The 12,281-nt window shown below is 41.8% G+C and overlaps 1 protein-coding gene across 1 annotated transcript; it reads right to left on the reverse strand.

Annotated features, from left to right (window-relative positions):
• Nucleotides 1-6,175: 6,175 nt before the first annotated feature.
• On the reverse strand, nt 6,176-8,375 carry LOC135605877 (9-cis-epoxycarotenoid dioxygenase, chloroplastic-like). Its single transcript, XM_065096454.1, has one exon. It carries the CDS (start codon nt 8,208-8,210, stop codon nt 6,420-6,422), a length of 1,791 nt encoding a protein of 596 aa, XP_064952526.1. The 5' UTR covers nt 8,211-8,375; the 3' UTR covers nt 6,176-6,419.
• Between the last annotated feature and the right edge of the window lie 3,906 nt (nt 8,376-12,281).

Below are 12,281 nucleotides of genomic sequence, written 5' to 3' on the forward strand. Positions count from 1 at the left end.
CCTTGAACGTTATCAAGTTTGTTTTCGAGGAGTTTCAAAGGATTGTTAACTGTGTTCTATGAGGATAGGTTCCTGGACCATGTACTGGCACTTTATGCCGTAAGAAAACCTATTGGAGTCTGGTATGCAAGATAAAGTGAAGTATGATTGATTCAAGAAAAATCTATATAGCGGTTCTCAAGTCATTGGGATTCTTGTTATTGTTGTTTGATCGATGTGTTCATTCAGCAATGGGCTCCGCAGCAGAATAACATTTGACTTGGGACTGAATGGCTGCAATTGTTTTTTCACTTCTTTACATGGAAATAGTTATTTTTTATAATCAGGACTGATGCTTTGTCAACCCGCCCTCTGTAATGGCTATTTGGATAAAAACAGAATATTTTGAGCCTTGTTCTGCATATAGCGTAAATGATGGGGGTGACGGACCTACAAAAGGCTTGTATGTGGCGCCCACAAATACGACTGAGTGGAAAGAGTGGGGGTGACGGACCTGCCACTACTTTCTCCGGTTGTAAAGAAAGCAGTCCTGGTGCTTATTTTGACATAGATGAGATTGAACGCGGAATGGTGACATTGGTAGATATTTATCTTGCTACTGGATCCATGTATCTAAAATGGCTGCGGTCGGTGAAGATTAGATGAGATAGGATCACCAATTCATTGCTTTGCAATTAGGTGGATTTGATTGCTGATAACTAGATATGTCAGCGGATAGCATTTCAACGAAAACAAATAGAAAGAAATGCTGCGTGTAGTAGTTTGTGGGCACAATTGTTTTGATACCTACATGTATTGTAGTGATTGTGGCTCCGCGGACTACTATAGAGAAGATGACTGGAACACCCTTGATTAGTCCCATATCGAAAGTGGGCAGAATTAAGATTGACTTATAAGGGTCTGATGAATATACTATTATCAACTTCGGCTTAAGCATTTTTGTCAGTGGTTTAGACCAAACAAAGTTGATAGGTTAGTTAGCCCATCAGGCTCAAGTCATAATATTTGGTATCAGAGCCGAGTCGAAAAGGGCTACCCATAGACGGAGTCAGAGGACTCGTCACTATGCTAGGGTTTGATCTGAGTTATGTTGGGGTTAAGTCAGTGGTTTAGACCAAATGAAGTTGATAGGTCAATTAGCCCATCAGGCTCGGGTCATAATAATGATAATTTATTAAGATGCGATGCATGGGAGAAGTATACAGATCTTATTTTGATTTACAATTTAACCTGTAAATGCAGAATGAAACATTTCAAGATCATAGGCTAATTACATATTATTTTTTATAATTAATTATCTTTAGTATTTCGATCTTTATACTCTCAAAAGTTATATTTAAATTTTTATACTTATAAAAGTAAAATATTTAATCTTATTTTTTTTCACACTTTCGATTTTATTGATGAAAATATCGTACATACTTAGTGATAAATCAAAATGAGATAGAGTCAATATATGCTCATGGTAAACCCTTATAGTATTTTTGTTAGCAAAGTCGACAATGTGAGGAGAAATAATCTTAAATATTTTACTTTCATAAGTATAGAGATTCTAATATAATTTTTGAAAGTATAGGGATTCTAATATAATTTTTGAAAGTATAGGGATCGAGATGCTATAGATAGTTAATTACATGAAATAATATATAATTAGCCCCAAGACCACAGGACGGATACGTGTGAGTGCGCAATCAGATTTTTGATATAATTTATATAATCAATATCTGCTTTACCTTGTAAGAAAAAGCTTACCTCTGATAGATAAGGTTATCTAACACGTTAAAATATAATCAAAATAAATATATGACACTGCTCAAGATGTACCCATCCTGAAGGGACCAGGATATGTTTAACAAGAGTGAGCTTCTTTCCTGGTATTTGGATCTCGAACCGTTTGATTTTCCATTAAAAGTCTACTGAGCTGGTTGATAGTCTTAAGCTACTGAAGGTTTACATAGAAGTTAACTGGTTTCGCCATCACCAAAGAGTGATAAAATTGCCATTCTGCGAGAGCTATGGACCGGCATCTGATTAGAATTGCTGGAATAAAATGTTTACCTGATCCTAAACCGTGGTAATGTAGTCAAAAGTGACTCATTTTCCTCTGAAAGTTTAAGATAAATCTAGCTTCAAACAATTAGATGTGTAATAACTGAAACGACCTTGTCCTAGATAATATAAGATCTTGTTTAACTTGCAATCGGATGTGACCTAACTTGCAATTATGTTAGAGATGGTATCAGTTCAAATCCATCAAGGATTTAGAATTGAATTGGACAAGTTTATGGATCCATTCTAGATGTTTCAGATTGTGATTGTGTTTACCGGATCTACACATTAAATGATAAGGTATATTCTGGCATTACCCTCGCAACTACATTCAGCCACCACGTTAGAATAGGCGTAGCACCTCCAAGGTTGATGTGGCACATACAAGCACGCCGATGTAGCACCTTAAGTCCGTACGGGACAGTAGACTACAATCGTGTCACCAGCACAAATTCTTACGAGACAACCGACCATGCTTACATCACTCGAGGCTATACGATGCAACATGTAGTGTAGTGCTACTCAAGAAGGTGCGAAGCAACATGGTTCAATGCAAAGTCATGTAGGTTGGTTAGCACTTACGCAGAGTGCACGAGCTCGTTGCCTAGAACATCGATGACCATTAACGAACCAAGTACGGTTGACTCTCGATTGTGGGTATAAAAGCCGATCTCCTGCCAGCAAGGGGTTAGATCTCGAACACTCAAATCCATCCCATTAGCACCATATTAATTTAAGTGAGGGGTCAAGTCAGGATTTTCCCTCCTGACTTTAGCTTGTGTCAACGAGGAAGGAAAAGCAACCCCCTAGCTCCACCTCAGATCGGCTCGGCAGATGTCCTCCTAATCCGACCTGATGCTGACTCTCTCTAGCCATGAAGCCACGTTGATGACCTTGCATACTCGGATCGGATCGAGTCATGCTGACAATCGGCCATAGTGTGAAGTTGCACAATATTTTTCATTGATAAGGCCATTTATTCCTACAATGGTTGAGTATAAGAACTAATGACTTATAAGTCCCTCGGTCTCTCTTATCTTTAGAGGTACCTTTTGGAGCTCACGAGCTCTGAAAAGATAAAATCATGTGAGAACATCCATCGCTCAAAGCTGACAATTCCTTGCCTTCTTATGAGTCCATCTCGGATCAGCTCGGCAGATGTCCTCCTGACCTGACCTGACTCTCTTCGGCTATGAAGCCATGTCGATGACCTTATGTACTCGAATCGGATCGAGTAATCAACCATAGTGTGAAGTTGCACAATATTTTTCATTGATAATATAATTTACTCTTATATTGGTTGAGTATGAGAACTAATGATTTAAAAGTCTCTCGGGTCTTTCTTATCTTTAGAGGCGCCTTTTGGAGCTTATGAGCTCTGAAAAGATAAAACCGTGTGGGTACGTCCATCGCCCAAAATCGATAATTTCTTATATTCTTATAGGTCGCATCAATGGTTGATTGATCAAATGATCCTTTATTAGATTGGCGCTAGAAGAAAGAATTGAGGCTTACACCTCGATCGAGCAAACCTGTTCCCGAGCTATGCACCTCGATTATGAGCCCTTGATGAGTTCTATTCAGTATTAATGAGTATGAGTATGAAAATTAAGAATTCATAAGTTTATCGAATCTCCCTCGTATATTTGGACGTTCCTAAGTTCTAAAAGACAAATTTCACGACCAATCTCTTAACAGATGTCAATGAAGTTTTTACTTTTGTTTGGATTGAGTTCTATTCAGTATCTGCTTTGCTTTACCTCGATATGTGAAAAATAAAATGGAAGCCGACAACGAATATATTCGATCTAGCAGTGTGTTTCAGGTCCGCCATCTTGGGGAAGATAGATACTGGGCTCAAAAAGTTGATGTGATGTGTTTTAATTTAAGCCAAATCAATCATAATCCTTGTCTTTTGTTACGATTTAGATCCTCCTACTTGGTCCTTCCAAGGATTTACACAACTCCAAGACAGAGATGGAATGATTATTTAACCATTTCTCAACTCAAAAATGGATCGTAAAGTTACGCAGATATATTAGTGATTTTCAGATTAATTTGTCATTATTTTTTATTGGTAGATATCTATCTTTCGATTTTTAAAAATTAATTTATGTCCCTATTGGGTGCCTGAAAATTTCATGGCTTCTGATGGTGAGACTACCCTTTCTCTTCAAACTATAGTCCATAAGGTCTATAGGTCTATACTCTAAAGTTCTGTTTGGATGTTTATTTTTCTTTTCATTGTAGTAATACTTTTTTCGTAGTTAAGTCTCCTAAATGGTAGCTTTTTTTGAGAAATTTTCTCCTTTTCCACACTAAATCGTTACATCCTACGGTGCAAATGGGAAGGAGGTAGTCCTAATAATTTCCAACAACGAAGGAAATATGTGGGGACTGATAAGAGACTGAGGCCTAACAATATTGGTGGTATGCTATTGGAATGCGGTTGGATGTAATTGAATAGAACTATGGACGTTGTCATTGGAGAGTCACAGGTCATAGAATGCATTGTACGTTTGTTCCTCTGATTTGCCTGTTAGATTATGCCATCATAATCAGTGACAAAAACTTCAAGATCATCGAGGCCATGTGATTAAGAAAAGCGAGGGTTACAGCAACCAGAGATGTGCTCGTCAAGGTAGGTGCACGGCCATTAATCGTCGAGGTCAACAAGCCGATCCCAACCTTCTTTTAGAGATCAAGTCAGACTGTAGCTTCAAGAGTTTGAGCGATCGGCCAACTCTCTTCGGGTAGGCCCATAGGAATTAATAAAGTGGTAAGAGGAAAAAAAGAGATATTTATGGATCAAGTGTTTCTTTTTTTCTTTTTTTTCTCTATGTTTCCGTTAAATAAAGAGGGGGCAGTCAGAATTTTTCTTAGAAATAATGATGAAAATGGGGGTTATCAATGTCATAAATGCAGTTCTTGATCTTTTTTTTGTGGTGGGAATACAAGGCCAATGTAAGCATAGCACGTGTCTTAGCGCGAGGATATTTGAGCAGTCTGAACTCATGACGGAGTTGGACTGTTTGCTTGATGTGAACATTATTCCTACGGATAATGCTACAATGATATCACGCTTCATGTTTTGTTGGAATTATTCCTACAACAAAATTAATAGATTATGCTAAAATGTTAGCATGTAGCTGATACAATTCTCGAAGCCATTTTAATGTGGGAAACCATTCGCACCAAGACATTGGCTTTAGTTAGCTTCTCGTTTGATCAGAATATAACAGATTGTTTGCATATTGATGGTGTGTTCATTTAGACAATAAGATATAGATTGATGTGACTAAAGTTAATTGATTTAGGTGTCCTTGTGTAGAATAAGGCCCCCCCCCCCCCTTGTTGATGTTCTCATGGCGAAATTGGGAACCGCAGTTGGAATTACAATAATAACAATGATGTCATTATAACTTAAAATATCAGTTGGACTGATACATGCCGACTGATATTTATTGATCCGTGCAACTTAATAATGCATGGTATCGATCGTGTTGATATTGCTCCGACAGATATGTGTCTTGTTTATTACTATCACTATTACTATCCGAATGGTACCCATCATGCCACAGATATTGAACCGATATTTAAAATCTTGATTGGCTATAGATTGCCGACTGAGAAAGCTCCTATTAACTGGGGAGCATAGTAATCGAGTGTTGATGAGACTTGTGCTCTGAAAGGGGCTGCAGTACAGCATACTGTGTCTGGGAGGTCCACCGAGAGGGTGGGGTCCTGGGTTTCGAGTGATCCACTATACCACACGCACACCACAAGGACGAGTTTGCCCTTCTCCACGTCGCTCTCCCCCCTCTCTTGACAATTTCCAATGTACAAAAAGAAAACCATTGGAACAGCCCTCCCTTCTTCTCCCACGTGCTCCCACCTCCCCGTAACGCGTCGTCCCTGGCCGAGAGGCCTTCTCAGTTGGTGCTTTGTAGCTTCTTTTCTCTTGTGGTTTCCTCAGCTCTCATCGTTTTCATTGTTCGGTCACCGAGCACTCTCGGTTCTTTTCCATCTACCATCACTCTTTTTGAGAGATAAAAACGTTAGGAACAAGTTCCAGTGAAGGAAATGGATTGAGTGTATGCAAGAACAAGACATGATCCCCTCACTCTTCTATGCATGATGGAGTAGTGATCAATTATTATAGCAATCCGCAGCATGAACAGGGAGGAGAAAAGAAAGAACAAAAAAAAAACCAAGGAAAGAATAACGGAACCCACTGCTACAAGCTGGTTTCTCTCCTAACTGCCACTAACTGTAAAAATAACTTATGTACAGAACTGGGGGAGGTGACACCGGGGTCCTCCGCAGGCATCGCTCTGGTATCATCTCCTCCCCAAAACACCATTTTCTTGCTAGGCCTGTGACTCCAACTCCCTTGAGCTGATGAATGTACCATGGAAACCGTAGGGAACGCGCCACGGCAGCTTCACTGCTGCCTCGAGCCTCATGTCGCCCGCGTCCACTATCAGCAGCTCCGACTCCGACGTCTTCTCGTCGTGCATAAAGGTGAGCACGCAGCCGTCGTCCTCTTTCGGCGAGTTCGGATCCCTCGCCACGAAGTATGGCTCACCGCCATACCGACCGTCGCCGAAGACGAATTTGCTCATCTCCCCGGTGAATAAATCGACCTTGGCGAACCCGGAAACCTTCGGCCATGGCTCGGCGATGGCCAGGTACGCGTACCGGGTCTTCCTCCCCAGCCTGTTCCGGTTCACCATTCCGGCTTCCAGGTTCGGTTGGTTGTCTGGGGACAGGATGGGGCGGCGCTTGGACTCGCCGGTCCGGAGGTCGAGCCGGATCTCTGACAGGACGCTGGCGAGGTTCTCCTCGCATTCGTTAAACACGGAGTCTGGCGGCGTCATGCACGACCCAATCACCACCACCTCGCCGGTTGCCGGCTCCTCCCACGCGTTCCACAGGTGGAAACAGAAGCAGTCGGGCACGACGACCCACCGCATCTCGGCGGCGTCGGCGGCGTACTTGGGCAGGACGCCGAAGCGAGTTGTCTTCGCCCGGTCGTAGACCACCGGGGAGCCGCCTCGGAACATCTCCTGAAGCTCGAACACCACCTGCTGGTCGGGAACCACGACGTGGTTCTCCGTGATGGCGAAGTCGTGTATCATGGTGGGCTTGTCGACGGGGATGTCCACGTCGGGAGACTTGTTGCCGTCGGGAGAGAAGTAGAAGTACTTGAGGTAGGGCTTCCGGATGACGTCGTAGCTGAGCGCGAAGAGCTCACGCGAGGCGGGGTCCAGCTTTGGGTGCGCGATCATGGAGGAGCGCAGCTGGCCGCCGAAGTCGTACCGCTCCACCGTCTCCAGGTCGCCGGAGCGATTGACGCGGACGTGGTACGGGACGTCGTCCTCCGACATGGCGAGCAGGCGGTCGTTGAAGTAGATGAGGCCGGCGTTGGCGACGCCGATCCCGCGGCCGCCGTCGACGAGGCCGAAGAGGCATCGCGCGTAGAAGAGCAGCAGGCGCGCGATGCCCGAGTGGCCGTGGAGCTCGCCGATCGCCTTGGGGAAGACGGGCTTCCCGATAGCGCGCTCCTGCCGGAGGCGCTCCGTCTTGGTGTAGCGGCAGGCGTAGGCAGCGGTGCCATCGTGGATGCGGACGGCGTGCACCATGCCATCGCCATCGAAAAAGTGGTGCCCCGCGACGGGCTCGAACAGTGGGTTGGCGCCGTTGCGAACGTACACCCCGTCGACGAACGGTGGGATGAGGCCTTGGACGGGGAGGTCGTGGCAGGGGGCCCGCTCGTCAACAGGGGCGAAATTGCCGGCGATCTGGACGGCGGGATCAGCCGTCTTGGGCAGGGGTCGCGGCCGCTCGAGCATGTTCGATATGAAGCCGTCCTCGACAGCGTCTAGTGCGGCGGCGGCGAGCCGCTGGAGCAAACTCCATTCCTTGGCGATGCTTGTCGTCGCCTTCTTACAACAAGGACCCGCGCCGCAAGCCGGTCTGGTGTTGGGCGGAAAATTGAGGGAATCGGCGGGTGCCGAACAGTGTACTCTTAGGGTGGTGAGGGAAGAAGTCTTGTTTCTCGTCAGCTTAACAGATTGAGTAGCCAGTGGTGTGTTACACTGGAGAGACTTGGAGATTGGCTTGGCAGTAGAAGTCATGGCAGTGGTGGCAGAAGCCATAGTATTCTTCTTTGCCAAATTAACCTCAAGGCAAGCACTTGGGGGGTCGACGGGAGTGTGGTCTCTCTCTCTCTCTCTCTCTCTCCCCCCTAGTTTGGAGTTTGGAGTTTGGAGTTTGGAGTTTGGGGTGGGGCTGCTGTTTGATTAGGAAATGTAGCGACCTAAGAGGATATGGAGAGAGACGGAGGTTGGGGCGGGTCTCTATTTATTGAACTCGGAGGGAGCTGTCGTTTTTTTCTTGGAATATTTATTTTCTTATTCATATTCAGATTAAATGTGATTGACTGGTGGCAGAAGCCCACATGGTGGAGGGCAGTAGTGGTTTGGTCCGCCATGAAACGGGTGGAGGGAAACACTGCAGCCCCGCAGTACCGGTCCGTGGTAAACTTAGGAGGGCTCGTCCGTTGCTCAGGCGTGTCGCTGGTGACACTATGGTCCCACCAGCAACAGTCTCCTCCCAAATGGCGCCCCTTATCCCCTGTTGACATCCCCCCACATGCTCGCCTGAGAACCCGCATCAACTCCCCTCGTAAACACTTGCTTTTACTAACATTCTCAGAAGAAAGTGGAAGACAGTTTTGCCATGTGTTGAAGAACGACTCACGAAGAATTGTCAAGTCATCACATTCTCTCGTGAACCAATAGCCACACAAACACCACGCGAGCCAAATTTTCTCTCTTGCGGAAGAAAAAGCACAGTTGGCCTTCCCATGATTCGCCCTTAAAAGTTGATTCTTCTTGTCCCTTGCGATATCGCAGCAAAGTAGTTCCCGAGGACAATTAATTGTTTGCGAGGAAAGGTCTTCTTGCTATGTTCCTTCGACCACTTCCGTTAATCTATTATTGCGAACTTGCTTAGATTGACTGACGTTGTGGCGTCAGGGAGCCTACGCTTCAACAGTGACATACATGCATTCTACCTTTCGCATTCATTGACGACTTTGTTTGTTTCTTTCCCGACTCTTGATGAAAGTATTCATCAATGCTTTCTGTTTTTATTAAGAATATCGAGTCTATAGGATAAGCATAAATCATTTCGTATATCATTATGTTGTGTTTGACCTTATGATCATCACCTTTTTTCCCCTGTGTTCTGGTTTAAACTTTATATACACATGTATTTTATGGCTCTTAGAATCAGCTGTTACTGGTGATCTCAGGTGGGGCTAACTTGCCATCCGATACCATTAGAAACGATGTTTCTTGCACAATCTTCCTCTGATTGCAACTTGAGCAACTTACTGGGAGCACTTTTATATATAGATCCTGTCATTTGCAAGGACCGGAGTAAGTTTTCCCAAGATAATTTACATTTTTCTGTGCCATTCTCAACTAGTATTCCTTCCCCTTCCTTGCACCCTAGCTAGCCTATGATCTGTCTAATAGTCAATTTCTAATGGGGATCGCCATCCTTCATGATCGTCACGATTGCTTGAGATTTGCTCTTGTCCTGATCGGCACGGTTGAAACCGTGCTAGACCAATAGGAGGCTTGGATGTTCCAAACAAACTAGGGCGAGAACCGGATTTCAAGTCCATTAGATGAAAAGTATACATACATGATGGAGTAGTGCACCTAACGAGCCACCACAGTTTCTATGCTTAACATTGTTTCTCTAGCTTCCAAATTTGTTGTTGTGTGCCGCCCATGCTTCACATGAGGTTAACCACCTGCCCATTATTAGCCTCTCACACCCCGTGGTCGGCATTAGGTCAAACACTCCATTTTGATGGAGATGTAAGCACAAGACTGACTTGAGAGTAGAAGGGAATTTAGTAGCCGGACAACTTGATGCATATGTTGTTAAGATTTAAAGTATTATTTTTAAAATATTTTAAATTTAATTTTGTTTTAAATAAATTAATTAGATAGAGTCTTAGAGATAAATATATCTTATTTTAAATTATTATTCTATAGCTATAAATAGATAACATCTACGTATGAAATTCATATCTTAAGTGTTCAAGGTTCGACTTTAAGAATATTCTAAGATAGATATCTTTTTTAGAAGTTTAATATAGTTTTTTTTATTTTTATCTTAATTTCTTCTTCTTCCTTTATTTGATTTGATCTCGGACTAATAGTATCTTATTACTATTATTTGAGAAAGGATTGCACTATGTGATTTCTTTCTTTTTTTCATATAATATTAGAGTTACAATAATGATATTTTATATTTTAAGATCTCCTTGGCAAGAATGTAATATTTTTTTACTATGGATTACAATAATTAAGTTAATGGGCTTAGTATTAAACTTCTTAATCAATTTAATTATAAGATTTGAAAGATTTTTTTGGAGCATTGTTCATAAAAAAGAATATAACTTTGCTTTAGTATTTAGAAAATGATTTGATAAATACTATTCAAAGTGGTCTCTAGATTTCTTAGTACTTTTTTAAGATTAAAAATATATGTTTAGAGATATGACTCTAAGATCTAGATAAATTTATTTTTAATGTATGAATAAATTATTATATTATTCATGATTTTTGAAAAAATAGAATTCTTGTGTTTTATCTATTTAAGGATGGGTTCAATAATCATCATTAGTAGACTTAAAAAAATATTCTTCTTAGAAATCCTTAGCTTATCAAATGATAGAAATATATACTTCAAGAGGAGATGGAGATGCCTTTTTAATAATAATAATAATAATAATAATAATAATAATAAGATGGATAATACTAACAATATCTTAGTTAGGTTGTGACTCCTTCAATTTTTTAGCGCCTTTCACTTTATCAAAACAAATAGGCTCGAGACAGAAAAGAAATAATGATATATACTTATATTATCTCAATCTATATAAAATGTTGATTTGATAATTGTTCTTTCTGATCTTTTTAATGTTGAAATTTTTTCTTCGTCAATGTCATTACTCTCTCCTATCACTATGCTGGGATGAAGAAATAATGAGTAGATACAAATCAAGAAAAAGAGAGCCAAAATCCATAGGAGCATTAGATAATAAGGGAAACTCAATCGTAGGTTTTAAACATATATCATTTTCAATGTTATGATTGATATTTTAAAAAAATATATTTATGGAGGATTATAAAAAGAAGCTTTATTATAAAAAAAATTATCATAGTAACTTACCTTAATTAGGTTGCGATGATGATAACAGTGATAGTGATGATATTGTCCTTATCTGTTTCTTCTTACTTGCTAATGTAATGGAGCTATGAATTCATCGGACCATGATGTCATGATACCGACAATTGTGGAAAACGATTTTGATGCTAATCGCATTCTGTGGTTAAGATGATTGCAACGAGGAGTGGTTGGCCGTCCCTGCCCGGTCGACCTATGCACAACCAGTAAAGCCTTTTGAGGTCGTCAAGCTTGGCACCATCTCGACTCCGATGCCACGCTTAGAAAACAAGGCGTTCCTCGTTCGATTCCCACGTTTTTCATTATTCCAATGTTTTGTACCCCCGTCAAAGTAGTGATTGATGTCTTCTGTGTATAGTGCCAGAATTATTTGTCCGGCAGCCGTCGTCATTTTTGCATGTCGATCATAGTACAAGTGTCTCGACCTTGTTGCGGAATCATGGGTTTTAAATGATCTTGACCTATGCTTCGTTCAGCATTTAGTCGCAATCCATTCTGTATCATGCTGAGTTGTTTCTGGTATACGATGATATGTGATGTGTGTGAGTTCGAAAGATCTCGACACTCGTAACGAGTAGTATTGTGGTATTTATTTAGATGGGTCATCGTATGCCTAAGAAACCACATTCTGATTACACTTTGGGATTTATGGTACAGCAACTTTTGATCTGCTGTGCTGAAACTCTTCTCTTATTCAAATACTCGTCCTCGTTGAGCCAGTCATCACAATGATCAGCTCTGCATGAGAGACCCCACCGGCAATGGCTTGTTCATTCCCCAGTCCTCTTCTTGATCTCGACCAACCTTCCTCACCAGAAAACACTACCAACTGCAGCTGATGGCAGCAAGTCTTGGTTGAACCGAGGATGGATACTGAATTTTATTTATTTATTTTTTTCCTTGATAAAATTTATAATCTTTCATCTGATTCACTTCATCTCTCTTTCCAAATTGTA

This window comes from Musa acuminata, chromosome BXJ1-2, assembly GCF_036884655.1.
Source record: "Musa acuminata AAA Group cultivar baxijiao chromosome BXJ1-2, Cavendish_Baxijiao_AAA, whole genome shotgun sequence".
Taxonomy (NCBI): Eukaryota; Viridiplantae; Streptophyta; class Magnoliopsida; order Zingiberales; family Musaceae; genus Musa; species Musa acuminata.